This window comes from Sorghum bicolor, chromosome 8 (genome assembly GCF_000003195.3).
Source record: "Sorghum bicolor cultivar BTx623 chromosome 8, Sorghum_bicolor_NCBIv3, whole genome shotgun sequence".
Classification (NCBI taxonomy): Eukaryota; Viridiplantae; Streptophyta; class Magnoliopsida; order Poales; family Poaceae; genus Sorghum; species Sorghum bicolor.
In genome coordinates, this window is record NC_012877.2 from 14,305,263 (window position 1) to 14,328,812 (window position 23,550).

Here is a 23,550-nt window from a genome sequence, read left to right on the forward strand (position 1 = left end):
CCGTTGGTAAAATTAATTCTTTGCCGGAAGCCGGCACCCGGCAAAATATGACTGTCGGCAAAGCCGACCGGCGGGAAGGCGGCCACCTGCCGTCAGCCTTTGCCGGGTGCCACGCCGTTAGGCACCCGGCAAAGATTTTCTATTTTTTTTAAAAAAAAGTCTTTGCCAGGTGCTATTTTTGGCACCCGACAAATTAATTTTGTTTTTTTTAGTTTTTTGGCCCCATTTTTTTGGGGGCCTTGATACAGTAATTGAATCCAAATTTCAAAATTTGGGACAATTTTGAATTTTTTTAACTATATTTCCTTAATTATATTCCTTTGGTTGAATTTTTCCTACTACTCCAAATTTAAACTGCAGGTACATAAAATATTAGAATTCAGTCTTTCCGAAAATGATATTCATGATTTTTATCGTATGCTGATACCATATTGAGGACCTAGCATAAAATTTCGTGCATCATGATGTTGTAACATGAGGAGGTAATCGTAGAAAAAGTGTATTTTAATTATATAAAATCCAAACGAAGTCCAAAAATCACGAAACTTGTTAATATATCTTGTTATGGTGTGTGGAGGCCATGGTAAAAAATTGAGAAAGTTTTGAGCAAGTTGTGACGTCACTTGTCTGAAACCCAGGCATCTCCACATGTGATGACTTATGATCACATTTGGACATCCAACGTCAAAACTTGCTCGAAACTTTTTCAATTTTTTATCAAGACCTCGACACGTGATAACAAGATACTCCAACAAGTTTTCTGATTTTCGAACTTCGTTTGGATTTTTTATAATTTAAATACACTTTCCACGCAAATACTCCGTCATCTTACGTCAACAAGATGCGCGAAATTTCATGCTAGTTCATGGATACAGTCTCAACATAGGCTAAAGATCATGAATAGTATTTTTTGAATGACTAAATATTGTTATTTTATGTACGTACTGTTTAAATTTGAAATATTCAAAAAAATTGAATAAAATAAAAATAATTAAAGAAATTAAGTAAAAGAACTCTAAATTATCCCAAATTTTGAAATGGAGTTTTAATTACTGTTGGAAAGCTCCAGAAAAAAAATGAGACCAAATATATGAAAAAAGAAATTAATTTGCCGGGTGCCATATGTGGCTCTCGGCAAAGAAACCTTCGCCGGCGGTCTTTCCACTGTGCGCTCGGCAAACCTGATTTTTATTAAAAAAAATAAAAAACCTTTGCCGGGTGTCTCGCGGCCTAGCACCCGGCAAAGGTCCGAGCCACCAAAAAACCCCAGACTGCGCCCACAGCCACCAAAACTCCCAGGCCCTTAGGCTGTCTTCAATAGGAGACCTATTTGGGAACCCAAACCCAAAATACGTTTCCAACACAATACCTATAGCCTCCAACAGAGTACCCATACAGAAAATCCATTTTGGGTATCAAGAGAGGCATAACCCAAATTTGGGTATCCTCTCTCCTCGAGACCCATTCGCAGAGAGTGTTGTCTTTTAAGTCTTGTTGTTGGAGAAGACTAAAAATAGGTATAGAACCTTTTACCTGTAACGCTACCAAAGGACAAATAGGTCATTGTATTTTGGGTGACGATGGTATTTTGGGTGACGATGGTTGGAGATAGTCTTATCCACACTCTCTTCCCATGCCCCCAGCTCCGCGTCGCCGCCGCCAACGCGCCACCGCGCCGCCGTGGCCCTGCGCCCCCGCCGCTCCGCTCCGGCCAGCAGGCCCCGCGCCCGCCCTCCACTCCCCTGCTCGCCAGCGCGGGTCGCACGCACGCGCCCGACGGATCGAGCATCCTGTGCCGCCCGCCCTCGGTGCCCCGGCCCCCGCGCACGCGTCTCCCGTGCCGCCAGCCCTCGGCACCGCTGCCGGCGGAGGGCGACGCCGCCGCGTCGTGGGTAAGTCCGTCTCCGCCCGGCTCCTCCGTTAGTTTCCTGCGTTGTTGGTCGGGTCTGTCGGCGGAGTTTTGGGATGTGTTCGAGGAGGGGATCCGCGTGGTGCTGATGCTCGCGCTCAGATTCGATGGAGAATCACAGAGTTCTGTCGGATTGTTGCTCGCTGTGGAGGATTGGCTTCCAATTTCCGCTGTGGAGGATTGGCTTACGATTTCTCTTTCGTGGTGCTGCTGCTCGCGCTCGACTCATGTTCCAGTTGAGAGCTGGGTTGGATTGTGGAGTTTCGTATATGATTTTTTTCAGGTGTGTCTATTGTGATTTTGGTCTACTTTTGTGCTGCGATAGTGTAGGGATTTAGGCAGGAATGCAGGATCTGGTGTTGAATTAGGGAGGCAAATCACATCGCTTGCTCCGATTTCCACTTCTTGATAAATGAGACTGTTGATTGTAGTGTTGCGTTTCCTAGGTTGTTTGTGATATGGCTGCGACTTTAATTTCTCTTTCTGTGTTGAGTTACGTCGAGGACCTGTTCAATTTAGTAGCTGCCAGCATCCATTAATTATACACGCTGCACATCAGATGTTGGATGGAGGGATATCGTGAGCAAGTGAATCTTTATGACTTTGGTTAGTGGCTGCATCTGCGTTTGGTGTGGACCTGTGCTATTTATGCTCCTGTCTGCTCTAGTTTTCAGAATGGTTGCATCTCCATTTAAATCATGTACTGTGAATATGCAGTGATGGTCATTAACACTAACATGGCTATCTATCTAACCGTACTATTTTAGAGGATGATTCTGTGCACAATACAGGGATGCTAATGTCTTGTTCATGTTAAGGGTTAATCACTCCTGTTTGTTCTTTTCAGATAATACCAATTGGCCTAAGATAACTCCAGTTATGTTATTTGTTAATATCTATTAGTATATGGCTAGTGACATTATTTGTTAATATCTACTTATAATTTCTGTGTGGTTATATTGTTCAGTACAGTTACTATGCCTTATATCATTGATCCAGTGAACTAGTTGAATGTTTATTTTCCTTTTTATATACATCGAATATATGGTCTGTGTATTGGGTTCTTTCATAAAAATGTAGCTAATAGTACTAGAATTTATGTATTGGGTATATATGTGGTTGTTGGCCTTGGTGACATGTTTTTTTGCAGGTTTTGGGAACCTCCCCGTGCAAGGGAGGTGCTGCCAAAATTTTTAGTCGACACTAACCATTTTTGCCCTTTTTTGTAGGACTTGTGCGAGTGACTCGGCGACCCCGATCGTCTTCGTCGGCGTTGCGGGTCTTCCTGCACCGCATCGACTCGCCACTGCACCGACTCTCTACCGCCCCGCTACCCTTACCTCACCGGCACCATAGGTATAACCTCTATATCCGTATGTGGTCTTTGGTCACGTAACCTAGTTAGGTGTCTCCCGTTAGAAAGAGTTATGCAAACCTTTGCATATCTACGACCGTATCTCTTTCGGATTGTCCACGTTTTTGGACAGCCCGCGGATCCGTAGATGAGGTTAGGCCAAGAACGAGAGGAGCGGATCCATGCATAACTTAGTTGCCTTTGAATCACTGAAACATATGGGTTGAAATGTTGCAGGCCGAGAACGAGAGGATGGCTTAGGAGCTGCGAGACCTAGCGGCGAGGACTGAGAAGGCTGAGCGGGAACGACAGGCCGAGCGGGCCGAGCGGGAAAGGCAGGCCAAGCAGTTGGCGGAGATTATGGCGTACCTGCACAACATTGGCCACCTCACCGGTGTACAAGCGCCGCAGTTCACTCCACCGCCGCAAGTTTTCGCTAGCCCGGTGAGTTTGAAAGCAAATTGCTTCGATTCATGCTTTCAGTAGATGATCGCTCTAACACATGCAATATCTTGTCCTTTATGCAGCCTCCGTCGGCGGGTTCGAATAACCCATCTCAGGCGCAAGCAGGCAGGACGGTGCTTTTTCCTTCACCAGGCACTCAGTTTCCACCCTAGCTCTAGTTTGTTTATCTTTTTCGCCACTTGATGGACATGTGATGGACTGTGAACGACTATCGACCTGTGAAGATGGATATTGAACCTATTATGTTTATGTCGTAGTGTATGTGAGATATTGTGTGCTTGTGATGTGATATATATGTGGATTTGAGTTTGTGATGAGATGAATGCCATATATATGTGCTATATTGTGTTTGTGATATCAGAGATATGATATATATCTATTATATGCTGTGTTTGTGATTATAGAATCAAAAAATAAAAATAAAAAAAAATTTAGAGCTTTGCCGGGTGCCCTAGCCCTGGCACCCAGCAAAGCTAGGAATTTACATGTTCGCGCTTCCCAGCTTTGCCGGGTAGGCCAGGACACCCGGCAAAGAATTATTTTTTAAAAAAGTTGGAAAACCCTTTGTCGGGTGCTGGCCGCCGGCAAAGAAATTCTAAAAAAAAAAATCTAAATTCTTTGCCGGGAGCCTCTGACATGGCACCCGGTAAAGAATCGGTTGACAGCATCTCGCCGTGACGATCACTTTTCTTTGCCGGGAGCTTGGCGCAGCTCCCGGTAAAGACTTTGCCGGGTGTCTGACAAAAAGCTCCCGGCAAAGACTCCTTTGCCGGGTTGTTTTTTGCCGGAGGCTCTTTGCCGGGTGCTGCACCCGGCAAAGGCTTTGCCGGGTGTTTTTGGTATTTTGCCGGGTGCTATTTGCTCCCGGCAAAGCGCCTAAATTCTGTAGTGAATGGAGGGAGTAGTATTTAACAAATCTCGCATCATCACCTTCCTGAAATATGAGCTAATACTAGCCAAGACTGCACTCACAACCATTTACTTTCAATGGTATAGTTTCAGTGCAAAACAATTACAAATTGATAAATAGTTGCTCATAACGCTAGTAGGACTATCCAGAGGCCCTATATAATTAGTGTCAAGTCGCTGTCCAGAAGAAAGACAAGTGATGGCATCATAGCCATAGAAGGAGGATCGCAACAAATATACTGGATATATCTTGAAAAGATATAATCTACACATGTGATCATTCAATGATAATGATGAAGGTTGCACCATTGTCATTTCACAAACAATTCTTTAAACTGGCTCAATTTTGACCACCTATTTACTGCATTTTTTTTCTATATTATATACCAAATTTAATAAACTATGTAGAGTTTGTGCATAATACTGAAAAACACGTTTAAGCAAATAGTAAATTTAGGTAACCACTGCTGGCATAATATTTCACGACACAATGCCTTTATTAAGCAAAATTGTTTCAGTGAACAAGTACTGGACAAATGGTCATCACAACGTGTTTGTAACCACTTTTCAAAACCAATTGGGTATCACACCACTAAAACAGGTCACGGATGCTTAAAGAATCGTGTTAGCACAAATTGATTTAACCATTGTGCGTGGCACAAATAAACCGTTCATGTGCTAAATAGCATAAACCCACCTTTTGCCATGTTTGCTCCTTGCATCTTAAAAATGTTTGTCTCCCCTCTTCCTTCTTACCTTGCTTGATCTATTGATGATAGAAGAATTATTATAGTTTCAACTGTGCTACCCATAAGCTTTCTCTAATGTAATGCCCCTCTTCACCTATAGGCTTCTTCTATTTGTACACCCATACCAAGTCCTTCGAAGTTTACAAGACAAAAGATGACACTACTATAGAATCTTTTTTATAGGTGGGGCGAAATAGATTAACCGAGGCGGGCATCACAACCACCTCGGTCCAAAGATCATGGTAAATTGATCTTTCTCGTGGTGACACTACTACAGAAATGATTTTACGTGATGGTGCCCAAAAACTAACGGATGCAAACACAAAATTCAACCCCCTCCTAAAATACTAGGCTATTAGCGGAGGCAGGTGTATTTATTTACTAGAGTATTTATGGGGGCGGTCGTCTTAAGATGTCTGCCTCCATAAATCGATTTTAGGAGGCAGGCATATTGTAAGGCCCACCTCCGAAAAGGTTGTGGCCCAATAAGCCCAATCAAAGCCCTTCACTCACTCTCTTCCTCACCCTCTCCCTCAGCTGACCGACTCCCTCCAGCGCCTCTCCATTCCATGCGGCGCTGTGCACCCCCTCTCCTCCTTCTCCCTCCAAGAGTCTGCTCCATCTCCCTCTCCTCCTCACTCGGGCCGGCAACATTACTCCTCATGACACGTGCGAAGAAGAGAGCCATGCCCTCTCGGTACCCCTCACGATGATCGAGGAAGGGGTCCGCGCTGACAGTGGCGTCAGGACACGCCCCTGGCATAGGGTTCACCCTCACGACAACGGCTTCGTATTCCCCACAGCGAGCACCACTCATATGACGATGGGAGGTGCTGGCGCCCTAGCAGCGGTGGTGAGGGAGACGTCGCTGCTAGGGGGCGGATCCAGCGGCAGCGGCCTCCATTCGTGGCATGTCCTGTGGCGGCGAGCTTGATCGTTGGTAGATTTGGCGGCGGCGACCTCGATCTGTGCCGGATCCAATGGAGGGATGTGGTGGGCACCTCTAGGTGCGGATGCAGGGCCTCTACCGGAACCGGTGCTCCTCCAGGTGGATCAAGGATGGCGGTGGCGGCGGTGAGACCGGGCTCAACGTCGGGCCTGCATGGGCTGGCATTGAGCTCAACTTTTTTTATTATTTTATTCCGGTATGAGTAAAAAGCAATTGCCTCCATTAATCATGGATTAACCATGACCTTCAATTAGAGGCGTTTGCGATGCCCGCCTCCGTTAATCTAAAACACCCATCACCATTAAGTTTTCTGTACTATTGTGATTCAAGTGCCCGTCTCAGTAAATCAAATAGAAAACAACACAAGAAAACCTATGGACAAACCTAGTGAGCCCATCCACACAGCACCAAAATCTGAGGGAGAGGCATGCCACTTGGGTGGGGGAGGGCACCGCCATCGCTGCTGATGTCGCGGAGCCTGCTTGAAGCAACACCTTTTGGATTCGCCTAGATCCAGTTCATCGTGGCCTAGAGGGCCTTGCATTGGGCTCACTGGATCTGAGGAAGAGGGGAGCCGATCGGGTGGGGGCCCTCGCTCATAGCTAGATTTGCCTGCTCGAAGCCTCCCACTGCCAGGATCTAGCTCATCGCCGCCTATAGGGCATTGGGCTCACTGGATCTGAGGGAGGGAGCGCCGCTGGATGGAGGATGGGGGTGGCCGCCATTGTTGTATGCTTGAGTGGGACGGCGGGGCACCACCGCCGCTGGATGGAGGATGGGGGTGGCCGCCATTGTTGTATGCTTGAGTGGGACGACGGGGCACCACCGCCGCTGGATGGAGGATGGGGGAGCTACTCGGGTCTGCTAGCGTGAGTTGACGAGCTACGAGGGAGAGAGTGGAGGCGCAAGGGGTGCCGCTCGGCTGGGCGCACCACTCATCTGTGTGAGGGGCACTGCTCGGCCACTCACCACCACTGCTGGATGGAGGATGGGGGAGTTGCTTGGGTCCGCTAGCGCGAGTTGAGGAGCTGTGAGGGAGAGAGTGGAGGCGCAAGGGGTGCCGCTTGGTTGCACGCACCACTCATCTGTGTGAGGGGCACTGCTCGGCCACTCGACTGTGGAGGGGGAGAGAGAAGTGTGAGTGAAAAACCCTAAGTGTTGGTTATATATGTGGCTAAGGTAATAGGCCGGTGCAATCAAGATGACTAAAGACGGTGGTTGTGGTCTCATATGTGGACAGTCGGTGTTTTATAGTACGGTGTTTTATAGTACTTCTGGAGTAGTTCTATCCCTAGGGTTAAAGTTGATGTTGGAACTTTTGTTATGTGTGCTTCTGTCTACTAGCTCATGGGTTGGCTTATCCTAGAGGTTTATTATGGTTGTAAGGGTGCTTTCTTAAACACTCTGTCTGCTCTTTTGCTTAGTCTCGAATTTTCTAAAAGCATTGTATTTCCATTGGTATCAATGAAAATAGGGTTCAACCTCACTTCTAAAAAAACGTAATGGGCCAGCTGGGCCTCAGACCTTTTAACCGAGGCGAGCCTCACTTCTAAATAAAATCGATTGCCTCCGTTAATCATCGGACATTTTCCGAGGGATTGGATTTTGTGACCGTCTTGGTTAATGTTTGAGGACGGCCTCAAAAAAGCATTTTTGTTGTAGTGTGAGAAAAAGTCATACACCATGCATGGCGTTAACTCAATGACAACCCTAATGCATGTCCGCTATTAGGAAGCAGGAGCGTTGGCGAGCGTGCGGGGAAGCTAAGCCCAACCTGCAGGTATGTTAAAAAAACATAACGAAGTAAACGTATCTTAGTTCACATCTAGATGTGGACAAAGTAGTGCTCCAAGGTATCGAATCAATCCTTGATTCGGTGAAAGTGCCCTCACAGTTACCTTTCCGGATACAATCTTACAAACAGTATTTAGTAAATCGATCACAAGTCATGGTCACGGACACAACCTGATGCACTAATTTTTTGTTTACCTACTAGCAGCCCTTATGTCCACAAAAAAAAAAAACCTCAATGGGCCCGCTCACATTCCATGGCTATAAAAAGCACTAGTTGCTGGCAGAGATCGATCAAGAGACGTCGTTGGACAAGTGAAGTTTTCTTGGCTTGCGATAGCTGTTTTGAGTGCTAGCTGGAGCCATGGCTTTGCAATGCCTTGTAGACTGGAAGGGACGGCCGGTTAACCCCAACAGACATGGTGGGGTAAAAGCCACCATGTTCATCTACTGTAAGTAAAAAATTGCATGCTCTCCTTGATGAATGTGTGATCATCATTTTACAACAAACTGAAGATGGCTACGAATAAACCAATGCAATGCATCATATATGTTTGCAGTCCTTGTTGTGATGACGAACATTGGAAACATCCCGATGCTGCTGAACGTGGTGAGCTACCTGCATGGCAAGATGCACATGGGCATCGCCGACGCCTCCACCACTGCCACCAACTTCTTCGGTGCGATCTGCGTCTTCACCTTCTTCGGCGCTTTCATCTCCGACTCCTACGTCAAGCGCTTCTACACCATCCTCATCTTCGCACCCATCGAGATTCTGGGCTACATGCTGCTGGCATGCCAAGCTCACTTTCCGGCGCTGCACCCGCCACCCTGCGACATCGTGAACCACCCGAGCGAGTGCACGGCGGTGAGCGGCCGGAACCTGAGCCTGCTGACGCTGGGCCTGTACGTGATCCCGATCGGCGAGGGCGCCGTGCGTGTCTGCGCGGCGGCGCTGGGCGGCGACCAGTTCGACGGCGACGACCCCCGGGAGCTCCGCGGCAAGACCAGCTTCTTCAACTGGTACGCCTTCTGCATCTCGCTGGGCGGATTCGTGGGCTTGGTCTTCGTGGTGTGGGTGCAGAACAGCGAGGGCTGGGACCTCGGCTTCGTGCTGTCCGCGCTCGTCGCGCTCCTCGGCATGCTCGTCCTCGTCGCCGGCCTGCCGTTCTACCGCCACCAGAAGCCCACTGGGAGCCCCCTCACAAGAATCCTTCAGGTACATACATACATCGTCTAGACGTTGATTATCTCAGTTTGGAAAGTTGCCAAGATTTTCAACTGTACTGCACTGTTTTCTACGGAAAATATTGTGCTATTTTTTCTATGAAAAATATGTTGTGAAATTTGTTGACCAACTTTTGTGTGAACCACAGGTTTTTGTGGCAGCTTTTAGGAAGAGGAATCTTTCAGTGCCTGAGGATTTGGTTGGGATGCACGAGACCACCAGCATCGAAGTGCTGGAGAGAACTTCAGGTTTCAAGTAAGTGGGCTTATCTCCTACATCCATGCCTGCCACAAGAACCCCACGTAGAACAGTACTCTCCTTCTGTTTCCCGCGTCACTAGCTTTGACTAACCCCTCTCTGCCTCTCGTAATTAATTCTTCCCAAAAAAAACAAGGTTCCTGGACAAAGCGGCCGTCGACGACGGCGACGCGCGGCGGTGGTCGCAGTGCACGGTGACGCAAGTGGAGGAGGCGAAGATCATCCTCCGGATGCTGCCGGTCTTCGTGAGCTCCGTCCTGGGCTACCTCCCGATCCCGCTGCTCCTGACGTTCACGGTGCAGCAGGGCGGGACCATGGACACCCGGCTGGGCGGCACCCACGTGCCGCCGGCGAGCCTGTTCGTGATCCCGATCGTGTTCCAGATGCTGATCCTGGTGGTCTACGACCGCGCCGTCGTGCCGTGGCTGCGCCGCGCGACGGGGTACGCGGGGGGCATCACGCACCTGCAGCGGATCGGCGTCGGGTTCGCGTCCAACGTCGTGGCGCTCGCCGTCGCCGCGGCCGTGGAGGCGCGCCGCAGGCGCCATGGCGGCGCCGCCGCCGCCGAGATGTCGGTGTTCTGGCTGACGCCGCAGTTCTTCCTGCTGGGCGTCATGGACGTCACCTCCTTCGTCGGCCTGCTCGAGTTCTTCTACAGCGAGGCCTCCGCCGGCATGAAGTCCATCGGCGGCGCCGTCTTCTTCTGCATCCTCGGCGTCGCGTCGTGGCTCGGGAGCGTCCTCATCCGGGTGGTCAACCGCGTCACCGCGCGCCACGGCGCGGGCACCGGGTGGCTCGACGGCGCCAGCCTCAGCGCCGGCCGACTCGATTTGTTCTACTGGCTCCTTGCGCTCTTCGGACTCGTCGCCTTGCTTCTCTACCTGTTGTGCGCGTGGAGGTACACCTACAGGTACCATCCGTCGAGGATGCAGTCGGCGATGGAGGATCACAGGGTGTCTCCAGCATCGAAGAAGCTAGATGCGGCGCTTTGACGACGACATTGTCATCAATTATCAGTTGACGTGTTCTAAACGCAAATGTCATAAAAATATGGATTTTGCGCCCGTTACTAAGTCTGATATACTATTTTTCCATTGGCACTGAAAATTAGCTAGTACGGATCCATTGACATTAAAAAATAACTACTAATTTTTAGTCGGGGTCTATGACAACCAAAATTGTCTATTTTTTTGAAGTTGTCAAAACAAGAAACGGACTTTACCGTTGGATTTCTCTCGTTAACACGGTAAAAAAACATATATGAATTAAGGTTGGATAACGAGCCAGCTCGGCTTGGCTCGTTTTGTCTCGTTAGGATAACGAGCTAGCTTGGCTCGGCTCATTATCTTAATGAGCCAGAAAGCTAGCTCGGCTCGGTTCGTTAAAAACTTGAGCTGGCTCGTTAAGCTCGTGAGCTAGATATAAAAAATATAATATTTATATTTATCTAAAGCTTAAAAATAATAATAATAAAATAATAATATATCTAATTGTCTTAAGTCCAACAAAATATTCGTATGAGCTAACATATTAATCCATTTATAAAGTGTAAGACATGAAGTAATACAAAACTAGTATAAGTTATGACGACTTTTTCTCTAATACTGTAGCTCGTTAGACTCGCGAGCAGCTCGCCAGCTGGCTCGTTATAGCTAACGAGCTAAAGTTTTGACTTGGCTCGGCTCGTTATCCTAACGAGCAGAGCCGAGCTGAGCTGAGCCAGCCACGAACCGAGCGACCTAACGAGTTTCGAGATTTTCGTCCAACCTTATATGAAACGTTCATTTCGGACTTCGGATGAGAGAGTTATGCTTTCAAGAAGCTGCCTCAATATTGGTACTACCGACCCAAATCGGTACTATCAATAAGTTGCGAGGACTTGGCGAAGACCTGGCAAGGATTTGGATGACCCAAATTGATACTACCGATAATTTGCGAGGATTTGGACATCGGTTGTACTGACCCAGATCGGTACTACTGACGGGCCTATTTCGAATCTGGCTTATTAGGTTGGGATTCGGATTGTTCCAAACTTGTGAAAAACTTAGAAAATAAGACTTAGAAATGTTTCTATTAGGAAAATACCACTCCTCTCTCTATATATGAGAGGATCATAGCCGATTGAGTTTCCACTTATCCGATCGACATAAAGACACAATAAATCAATCTACTATCACTCTTTTACATTTTCTTCCCCTCTACCTCTCCTCATTCTTCGTCGGTGCTGCATGGATAGTGGACTAACGACGGCGAAGCTCTAGAGCGATCATGTTGGCTAGAGTAGTCCATAGCCACCACATACCCTGACGGGGTCCCTCCCTAGCATGTGGGTTTTCGGGTCTCAGGAGAACTCGATGGCGCGTCTTGCATATCACGCTCCCGTTGAGGCTCCTCCGGTGATGTGTCTTGCGTATCGTGCTCATCGCTGGAGGCACAAGGTTCCGATGTGGATATCCCCAAGGCGCTAGCCGATCGAAAAATCGCCTAAGCCCTACATTTAGCGATCTAAGCTCCCTTATAGAGTGTGTGACCTAATTTAGTATGTGGTTGAACAGTGAGTTGAAGGTGCATATGAACTATTATCAACTAACCTACTAATGGAACTAATAGTTTGACCTTCTTTGAATTCATTAACACTAAAATTAGCTAGCTAATAGTTGCTAATTTTTAGATAACTAATTTTGTAGCAGGGGTCTGTTTGAATCCACCTGCTGAAAGATGGTTCTACAGTGAGTTGAAGGTTCAATTGAACTGTTAGCACCTATTAGGAACTCTAAAGATAATAAAACTAATACTTAGCACCTTCCAGCTAATCATTAGCAGGTTTATTAATAGCCTGTTTGGATCTTTTTTGGATAATGGAATTTTTATTCTGGCCTCTGCAAGAGTTTTGCACTCAACCATTCATTATTACGACATTTCAGCCACAAACTGATGTAGAAAAGCTCATAAAAAACTTCAAAAGTATGGGAGACTGTATAAATAGATTAAGCTCTAAGCCTGTTAGACAGCAACCATCCATTCTTGGTGAAAATTTCCATTCATATAGTCTCCATCACTCGGCACGCCCTTTTCAAATTTGGTTAGTCGGCCTCCTTTTGAAGTGTGGACCAGAACCGCATCCAGTGAGTCGTCCTAAAAGTAACCGGTAAATAGGAGTAAAACATTTTTTGTCAAATATTACATCATTTTTGGTCAACCATATAGAACAAAATATTATGCTTGCTCCTACTCTAATTTGATGTCCCAACTTTGAGTCTACTTGTTGTAACCATGTTTGGAAAAAACTAGTTATATCTCTTGGTGGTTGTAAACCAAAGGCTATGTGAACAAACCTCCAAATAAAGCATGCTACATGTCACTCAAAAAATAAATGTTGGATGGTTTCTTTGTTGTTACAAAAACAACACTTATCATTACCCTTCCAATTTCGTTTTAAAAGATTGTCTTTTGTTAAAATCACCCCTTTATTAATTAAGAACCAAACAAAAATCTTGACTTTTAGAGGTACCTTGAGCTTCTAAAGAGCTTTGTTTTGAGGCATAGCTAATTGGTTTACTATTCTTTTATACATGTTGATCAATTTGCAAAAAAGCCACTCTTGTGACCAATTCATTCCATTTATGTAATTTATCCCCCACTAGTGTTCTGCGAAAGTAAATATTAAGAGGTGTGGTACTATAGACATTAGCAATTGTTATATGTTTCTTTCTTGTAATGTTATATAAGGATGGGTATTGTGCTTTGAGGGTAAAGTTTCCTAACCACTTATCCTCCTAGAACCTAACTTCAGCACCACTATGATGTTAAAGATGGATAACTCTAGGAATTGGTCTTTGACCTTCACAAGGCCTGACAAAAAATGTTAATCTCTGGCTTCCAGTGTGTTTCACCCAAAGTTTTGTTTTTCAAGTACTTCTTCCTAAGAAGTTCTTGCCAAACTCCATCTTCATTGATAACTTTGTAAAGCCATTTACTAAGTAAGCATCGATTTTGTACCTCAAGATTTGTAATTCCTAAACCACATTGTTCCTTTGGTAGACATAAAATCCCCCATTTTGCTAACCTATACTTTTTCTTATGGTTGTCTCCTTGCTAGAAGAAAGTACACCTATAAAAGCCTAGCTTTTTAAGAATACCTTTGGGTACTTCAAAAAATGACATCATATACATGGTAAGGCTACTTAAAACTGAGTTTATGAACACTAGACGACCTCCATACTATAGAAGTTTTCCTTTCCAACTGCACAATTTCTTTTGAAAGCGTTGAACAACTTTCCAATCCTTGTTATTGAGTTATTTATGATTCATTGGTATGCCTAGGTATTTGAAAGGATATTGACCCATCCCACATCCAAATATCTATGCGTATTGGTCAACAAAATCCTTTGCTTCCCCATAGCACAATAATTCACTTTTGTGAATATTAATTTTCAATCCTAAAAGCTGTTCGAAGGCACACAAAATAATTTTCATATTTTTTGCTTCTTCCAAGTCATGTTCCATGAAAATAATTGTATCGTCAGCATATTGTAGAATTGAGAGGCCATCATCTACTAGATGTGGAATCAGTACCTTAAATTGACTATCCTCTTTAGCTCTAGCAATGAATATGACTAACATATCCACCACTAAATTGAAAAGCATCGGTGATAGGGGATCACTTTGCCTGAGACCTTTCTTTGTTTGAAAATAACGTCCCACATCATTATTTACTTTTACTGCAACACTACCCCCAGATACAAACTAATGTATCCATTGGCACCACAAAGGTGAGAATCCTTTCAACCTAAGTGTTTGTTGAATAAAAGGCCATTTAACTTTATCATATGTCTTCTCAAAGTCCACATTAAGAATAACTCCATTTAGCTTCTTCCTGTGTAGCTCGTGGATGGATTCATGGAAAAGGCAGTCTATATTGGTCGAATGACCTTTTGTGCCACTCTGTTAACTCTATTAGTTGTGACCTGAGTAAAAATCTTGAAGCTCACATTTAAAAGACATATCAGTCTATATTGCTTGATCCTAATAGCCTCTTCACATTTTGGTAAAAAGTGTAATAATACCAAAGTTGAGGCTATAAAGAGGTAACTCTCCTTTGTGGAAGTCATAAAACATAGCCATCAAATCAGCTTTTATGACTTGTCAAAACACTTGATAAAATTCAGCAGGAAAACCATTCGGTCCTGGTGCCTTGTTATGTTCCATTTGGAAAATAGCCTCTTTAATCTCTTCTTCAGTAAACATGGTTGTGAGGATATCATTTTCTTCATCTGTAACCTGTGGAATGTCATCCACTCTATTCTCCACCATGGAAAAGTTATTTTCAGTTGGAGAACCAAACAAATTTCGGTAATAGAAGGTTATATGGTCTTTGAGCTCTGTTTCATCTCTTATAATTTTGTTATTCCCTTCCAGCTGGAATAAGTGCGTTTTCCTATTCTTACCATTTGCAATAAGCTGGAAATACTTCGTATTATTATCACCTTTTAATAGGTTTTTAGTCTTTGACCTTTGGAACCAGGCTATCTCTTCTTCTCTCAGCATATGAGAGATTCTATCTTTCAGACAATGGAGTTTGTCTTGCTCAGCTGGGGAAAGATTTGATTGTTCTGCCTTTTTGTCTAGCACATCAATCATGAATTTAATTGTTTCTTTTTATTTCTTATTTTTTCTTCTGAGATTTCTAGCCCAACCCCTCAAAATTGATGGGTACGCCTTATTTTATATTGCCACTTTTGCAATGAGTTCACACCCCTATTCTCGTTACGCCAAACATCCGTTACTTGTTCACAGAAACCTTTAGTTAATAACCAACATAATTCAAACTGAAAAGGTCATTGGTTACCATGAAAGACAGAGGTTCCAGAATCAAGAAGTAATGGAGTGTGATCTGAGATGTCTCTTGTCAAAGCTTGTATTGTAGCTAGTGAGAATTTTTGCTAACATTCTGTGCTCATTAAAACTCTATCTAGCCTTTCAATTGTTGGCATCTCAAGAGAGTTAGCCCATGTGAAGCAACGACCAAACAACTCTAATTCTCTCAAATCAAGGCTTTCAATACAAGCACTAAAGAGGAATGGCCACCTATCATTAAAACGGTTATTACTCTTTTCAGATGACCTTCTAATAATATTAAAATCACCCCCAATTAAAAGTGGCTTATCATCTACATTACATAGCGGGACCATTTCAGTGAGGAAGGCTGCTTTTAGTTCATCAGGTAGCAATTAAAACCCATTGAAAGCCATCGTCCTTGTTTTTAATATTAATGTTTGATGGATTTTTGGTTATATTAAAATCCGTATGTTCCCTGTAGAAGAGCGTACTTGAGAATACATAGAAGAGGAAGATATATACGGGAGATATATGTGTTTCTCTCGTGTACGCATACAAAGAAGCTAATAGTTAGCTTCTACGTGCTACAGTCCTATGCATGCACGTAGAGATGCCGGCAACATGTGCAAATAAAGCAAGCTAACAGCTCTAGTCGTAATGTGTACATGCACCCGTATACGCCCGGAACTGGCTGTAGAGTTCGTGCGTGCGCCGATCCGTGTCATGTATTTTTGTACGATTGTAAACCAACCAAGTCTGCACGACGAGGCGCGACTCGGTACATGATCTGGAATATTCTAGAACCCTTTCTGGTATGTACGACCAACGAATACGCGGATCATGAGCTAACTGGAGTTTAGCCATGTGATCGTGTGTGCTAAGGGGAAAGGTAAAGGAGCGTGTGCACGTTTGTTCACGTGTGCAAGAAAGAAGCTAGCGACCAAAGTATATGCATAAACGATAGCCTGCATGTGTATGTATATACGAGTATATGCGTGTGAGGATGAAGCTCGCCGTTTGGCTCTACGTACTACATGCGTGCACATACACGTACTAGATATACGTATCATTGTGTGGGCCACATTAGCAGAGCTCACAAGAATCAGTTAGCGTGGCGAATTTGGATCAGCATCATACAAGTATTGGTCCTTCTAGAAGCCGGAAGGATAACTATCAAACCCAGAGTCCTACACGAATGAGCGTCGGCTAGCAACAAGATCTCCGCATATCTCTCGACGCCCAACAACTTTCTGGCGGCGCGTGTGTGCGGCCAGGGATCCAAACGCTACCCTAGCTACTGCCTATATAAAGGAGCCCCAGGACCCTGGAGGGAGGAGGACTTTTTGGCATTCACGCGCCGCCCGGCTGCTCATCAGCAAGAAGCGCGTGCTCGTGAGGATAATCACGATCCCCATCCATAGTTCACGAAGGGCTGCCAGACTGCTTGCGCGCTCGGCCGTCGGCAAGGAGGGTATACGTACGTCTTCATCTCCATCTGAGAGGACTAGCAAACAACAGGAGATGTCATCGTCCACGACATCCATGGGTAAGAAATTAATCTAGTCAATCTAGTATTGTTTCTTTCAATCTTTGCATATCAGTATCTACATCGGCCGGCGTCAAGGCTGGCTGACGACTGGATGACGCGGCTGCCGAGTGTACACTGGCGGACGTTAAAGCCTGGAAGATGAGCTCGATACGACCACCCTCTGTGCGTGCGTATAGCTGTCGGCCAAGTCACGACGGCGGCGGCGAGGCACATGCCATACGTGCACCGTTAGCATATGTATATGTGCAACGATTCAGAAGACATGCAAGTGCAAGAAGCAAACACGCTCGAGCGGGTGTATGTGTGGATATATATGTTCTGACTATGCATGCATCTACACATGTACGTGCAAGCAAAGAACAGGTACAGGCTGCCAGGACCTCGGCGCCGTGATGTGGTTGTGTACATGTACATGCGCACATATACAAGCTATGCATCCACGTACGATGAAGATTCAAGCAAGGCGACGTACAAGTCTTCATCCACTACTTCAACAACTCCACGCGATCAAGCTCATGACGTACCACGACGACGCTGGCGAGGAAGTCCGAGGCGATTCAAGCGACACCAACCATGCAAGTGCGATTATGATGACACCACGCAAAGTTCGACACCGACAAGGCGAACGACGCAGGCGGGCATGGCTGATATTCCAGTCATGTTGTACCGGCTCATGGACCGACGAGGCCCTCACGCCAACGCCACCTACATCTACACCAACACCACGCATGGAGAAGTGAAGCGAAGATCGACGACGACGACCACAACAGCTTAATCGGAGGTACTCTGCGAGTCAGCTCGCGGGGGTAATTAACTGGGAGCCTTCCGAGGCCTCAGGAACCATGAAGACCACATCGCCTTTGTCAGATTGCTGCTAGCAAGTTGTGTAGCGCGCATTAGGAATTTGTATTTATTAAACCTGATGGTTAATAAAAGTGCATGTTCCTGTCCTATATTTATTTTTATTATTTCATTTTGTGTACTTTAGTACACTGGCACGCCCGCACTCTTCCCACACGAGAAGCCGCTTCAGGCGGATTTTCTGGTGTCCAAACAAATTGGCACGCCCGGTGGGACATGGTTCTCCTCCCATCTTTGCTGCTATGTGGTCGTCGGATTCGTCTTCGCCTCTTCTCCAACAAACACAGCATGCGGCATGATGGTCCTTGAGGTGGAGCTGTCCTAATGAATGGTCCCCTTCTTGCAGGAGGACCAACTAACGCTGCAACCACCCAGGAGCCAGGCCTGATTCAGATTGGGCAATTCATGGTGCCGATCTCTCGTCAAGCGGGACCACGACTTGAAGCTGCCGACACCAAGCTGGCGTTCCCCATCAAGTTCGAGAGCACTCGCCCCATGGCAATCCACGAGAGAGCTGGAGTAGTACACGGTGCCGCTAACGTCGAGGTCCCGTTCTTGATCTCCTTCGGCACACACTCTCCGGTGGCGGTCTTCGAGCATCGCAATAAGACCTACATCCACCAAACGCAAGATCCCGCACGGTTCCAAAAGACTGAGTCCAAGAAGGCGCAGAAGTTGGCCTTTGCCAAGGCCAGGAAGGAGCGTCGCAACCTCATCTTGGAAGCACGTGCCCTCTTGAAGAAGTCTGCCGTCGCGGAGATCAAGGGAGACGTCCACACTGCGCAACACTTGCGCACCAAGGCGAACAATAGACGCGCAAGCTGTGCAGGTCTACGGTTCCCTACACCAACTCCCAATCAACGCCTGCCCGTTCCCATTGTGGAACACACGGAGGTAGAGTTGCTAGAAGCTTTGGAGGCTGTCTCTGGCAACCTGCGTCGACAAATGACACATGCTCGACATGCGTCAAGCCCACATCCACTACGCAACCTCAGACGGAAGTACCGCAAGGTACAACAGCTTCATCAACAAGTCAGTGCTCGCATTGCACGAAGCACTGTTCCAGAGGAGGACTGGTCTCTAGACGTGAGAGACCTTAGTCACAAGGTGTTCGTATACCCCAGCACGGTGGAGCCTCCATATAACTTGTTCCCTGACGATTGGGCGTATGAACCGACCAAAGTTAAGGAGCTTGTGAGGCGCACAATCATGCGGGAGTATTGGAAAAGGTGCCGCTCAAACAAGCAGCCCTACGTAACCGGGCCAACCACCGTCATCGACAATACCATCCCTATCCAACCGACTGGGTGGGTGACGTGCCTTCATACAACGACGACTAGTGACGTGCCATCTTCCAACGGCAATAGGTTTGCACCCCTGCAAGCTCAAGAAACCACGCCTCGTAATGAAGATGTGCAAGAGGAGCTCCGTCGGCTGCAAGACCAAGTGGCCCAATTAGGTAGAAGGCTACATGGTGCGCCAGAGTCTTCCTCAGCTCGATTTAGGAGCGGGGTAGATAGACGCGCGCCAACCTATCGTCCCCAACATGAGCGCCTGACCTTAGCGCCACGTCGAAGGACTCCACCACCCATGCATCGAGGATACATGGCACCGCCTCCGCGACGGAACATGTGGGCAAGGCGTCATGACTACGCTGCACCCCCTCGAGAAACTCAACAACGACACACCAACGACACTCCACAAGTTGGAAAGCTTCCTCTAGTCCCGACTTCCCCAAGACGTGAAGCCCCAACGTTAAGACGACGCGAGGAGAACATGCCAATCATGGCTCCTCGACCTGCTGGGCCAGTGGTTCCCCCGTCATTACAAGTGGCACCACAGGTTCGACACATGCCTACGGAGAATCAACGCAAGCGTGAAAGGCGTCGAAGGAATCGCCATGCACTGTACCGTGAGCTTGAAGAGCTAGTGCTTAAGCACACTCAAGTTCGCATCCGTGCTGACGGAGAGGTCAATCAGGAAAATGGGAGGATCATGTTCCGTACCTCCCCTGCTTTGGAAGACGATGAGAGGTACCAATACCTTCTCAAGCGATTGACCCCAAAGCCCCGCAAGATTCGACGTAGCGAGGCAACAGGGAAGGAGACCGCGTCTCCTCGAGAGCGTCCCCTAACCATCTTGAAGAGAGAAGGATCACATGAGGCTGCTCCAAGCATGGCTTCTTCGGAAAGCCTAAGCGAGTCATCCTCAACATCAGCTACACCAATGGAGGGGGTTGAGAAGGTGCCATCTACGCAAGATGGTGAAGCCTTTCCCCAAGCGCAAGCTGACGACACAGGCATGATATATGAAACAGCTAAAGTGCCCAAGGAGGATGTAGCCATGTGCGTTGCATTAACAGCACACTCGAGGCTTAAATCCAAAGAGATATGGGTCCCACCTCCAGTGACCCATGACTTCACCTACCCCTCTGATGAGGAAATACAAGTCAATCCTAGAGCGAGCTTTACCTCAGCTCCCTGCCTACCTGTCACTGAAGGTAGGAATGCACTATCCGAAGGGGATGACGCAGTGGCATCAGACATATCTCCAAGGCGCTATGCTGACATCACGTCTCAACTTCCACACAACCTTGATGAGGTACAACAGATCGCTGGTCGGGCCGGAGCTAGTACTCGGCTCAAGTCAATCGCGGAGCAGAAGGTCAAAGAAGGAAAGAATGATGAGAAGGAGTTTTCGGGCCCCTACACCGATGTCTCCGATTCTGAATCTTCTGCGTCTTTAGAGGTGCACTCCACTGTGCCACTCTTTGACAACCTCGCTCGCTCCATCCCTTCAGACGGAGAGGGTTACATTGGTGACCTCAACACTGCGCCGGCCCACATGGCTGGGGAAAATAGTAACCAAAGAGGAAGCTTGGAAGAACAAGTACAAGCACAAGGCGAGGTGATCAGGGTGTTATCAACAAAGTTTGACAACTTCGTTGAGCTAATAACAAGCTTGACACGGGATAGGTCTCCTGATGGTGCACCTCAAGCTCCTGAAGATCCGCAAGTTCACGAAGTGGAGGGCATAGCAAGTGCTCGCCCTCCCCCGTTACAAAATGTCTCCGCTTCAGCAAGTGCAGGACCACAACCATCAACGCTAAAAGACTATCATGACATAGTCGAAGACTTGGTGACCAAGAAGATGAGGCAGATCACCAATGAACAGGCACCACACTCGCTCGAGGGTGATTTGGAGAAGCCATACGAAGCATGGCATGATCTTGTGGCCTTCCCAGCTGGATGGCGCCCACCAAAGTTCCGTCAGTTTGATGGCACTGGAGACGCGAGGGAGCACCTGGCCTACTTCGAAGCGGCATGTGGCGACACAGCTAACAACTCGTCGCTACTACTCCGCCAATTCTCAGGATCTCTGACCGGCGCGGCGTTCCATTGGTACAGCCGGCTGCCGATAGGAAAAATTAGCAACTGGATTGACATGAAGAAGGCCTTCAAGAAGCACTTCGTCACCATGAAGAGGGACATCTCTGTCGTTGAGCTGTCACAAGTCAAGCAACGACGTGATGAACCTATCGACGATTTCCTCATTCGATTTTGAGATAGCTTCGTGCGTCTAGCGAGAGACATGCACCTTGAAGATGCGATCGGGATGTGCATTCATGGAATGCTACAACATTGGTCGCTAGAAGTTTCACGACGAGAGCCTAGGACGTTCAGTGAGCTGAGCTCTGCAGTGGCTGCCACCAAGATTGAATTTGAGAAATCGCCTCAAATCATGGAGCTCTACAAGAATGCTAGCGTCTTTGAACCTGCCAAGCGCTTCAGCTCGACAGCGAAGTTCAACAATGCTGGGGGCAAAATGAAGGCTCTAGCGGAGGCAAACACTGCAAGGGTCTTCTCCAACGCTCCTCAAGGTCAAGTGCCTTTCTTAGGTGCCAGGAATGAACGAGGAGGAGGAAGGATGCGTCTCCAAGACCTTCTCAAGAAGCAATACATCTTCAAGCGGGAGCTGGTGAAGGACATGTTCGAGCAGCTAATGGAGCATAAAGCGCTCAACCTTCCGGAGCCACGCCGGCCAGACCAGGTAAACATGTCTAATAATGCCTTATACTGTCCATACCACAGGTACATCGGTCACTCGATTGAGGACTGCATCGCCTTTAAGTAGTGGCTACAAAGAGCCATCACCGAGAGGAGGATCAACCTAGATCCTGAAGCTGTCAACCCCGACTACCACACTGTTAACGTGGTGACTTTGGATACACACTCTCCACCAAGGCAAGGAGGAGGAGAAGATGGAGGATCATGGGTGCCCGTGATGCAGGCTGAGGAGCAACTCGCCCGCATGATGATCGAAGAGCCCCGAACCACATCAGGAGAGACACCTAGGATCGCTCGGGAAGAGACATGGACAGAGGTACAACATCGACGGTGATCAAATGGTCGCCCCCCTCGACATCCTCGCACCATTGTATCCCCACATACACAAGGGCAGCTAGACCCAAGCCGGCGGCGCCCACAACCCCGTTTCGTTCCCAAGACGGAGGGAGACGCACCCTTCCCTCGTGCAGGCCGTATGCTACCTACCTTAGCGGAATTCTGGCCTAAGCGCCGGGGGCAAGTCCCAAATAAGGAAGCACAAGTAGAGTCGAGCTCTTACTCGACCTCGAACGTGGCAACATGCAATGCAACTTCCACTAGAAGCAATGATGAGAACTCAGGCTCCGAGGAAGTGCTTACAGCTAGGGAGCAAGAAATGCTCCATGGTGGTGACGAGAAAAGAGATGCCCCAGCCGAAGTCAACATGAACCTACGAAGTGGGAGAGCTCTACAAGAACTACCCCAAGCCAAGCAACCGAAGGCAGACAAGGCTGCAAATGAAGGTGCCCCACCATCAGGAGCGCTCGAACCATCAAAGAAGAAGAAGAACCGGATTGAGGATATCGACTACAATGTCGTTTCCCACCTAAAGCGGATCCCGGCGCTGCTAAGTGTCTATGATGCCCTCATGCTAGTGCCTGATCTTCGAGAAGCCCTCGTGAAGGCGCTGCTCGAACCCGAGCTCTATGAAGTGGTTATGGCCAAGCACCGCCTCGTCAACAACTCGTTGTTTGTGAATGAGATCACTTTTGACGAGGAAGATGAGGTGATAGAAGATGGTGACCACAACCGTCCACTCTATGTTGAGGGGAACATAGGAGTCGCGCACCTTCGCCGAATCCTGATTGACCCTGGGTCTGCTGTGAACATTTTGCCCCTGCGGAGTCTAACGCGGGCTGGCTTCACGGTGGATGACTTGGAGCCTACGGATGTTGTCATTTGCGGCTTTGACAACTCTGGGAAGACGACTTTGGGAGCTCTAACTGTGAAGATCCAGATGTCCACCTTCAGCTTCAAGGTACGGTTCTACGTCATCGACACCAACACGTCATACTCCGCGCTTCTAGGGAGGCCGTGGATTCACAAGTATCGGGTGGTGCCGTCTACGCTGCATCAATGCTTGAAGTTCCTCGATGGGAGCAAGACACAACAGCGTATCATCGGCAACATGTCGCCATATACCATCCAGGAGGCGTACCATGCAGATGCCAAATACTACTTCCAGTCGAGGAGTACAAGCACCAGCTTGGTCGTGTCGCACCTGCAGCAGACATCGTGTTGAAGCCGGGCACTACAACACCCGAGGTGAAAGCCCTCATCATGCCATGCTCTCCTTCCAAGCAA

General features: G+C 47.4%; 2 protein-coding genes and 1 long non-coding RNA gene across 3 annotated transcripts; all 3 read left to right on the forward strand.

The window, feature by feature from the left end:
* Positions 1,619-4,088, forward strand: LOC110429535 (vegetative cell wall protein gp1-like). The gene is made up of 4 exons (XM_021445594.1): positions 1,619-1,892; positions 3,139-3,265; positions 3,501-3,707; positions 3,791-4,088. Exons 1-3 carry the CDS (start codon positions 1,634-1,636, stop codon positions 3,538-3,540), a joined length of 426 nt encoding a protein of 141 aa, XP_021301269.1. The 5' UTR covers positions 1,619-1,633; the 3' UTR covers positions 3,541-3,707; positions 3,791-4,088.
* On the forward strand, positions 8,398-10,693 carry LOC8084233 (protein NRT1/ PTR FAMILY 4.3). The gene is made up of 4 exons (XM_002441992.2): positions 8,398-8,578; positions 8,687-9,345; positions 9,503-9,609; positions 9,749-10,693. Exons 1-4 carry the CDS (start codon positions 8,491-8,493, stop codon positions 10,602-10,604), a joined length of 1,710 nt encoding a protein of 569 aa, XP_002442037.1. The 5' UTR covers positions 8,398-8,490; the 3' UTR covers positions 10,605-10,693.
* On the forward strand, positions 16,800-17,940 carry LOC110429874. The gene is made up of 2 exons (XR_002447053.1): positions 16,800-16,996; positions 17,369-17,940. It is a non-coding gene; the product is annotated as an uncharacterized LOC110429874 (long non-coding RNA).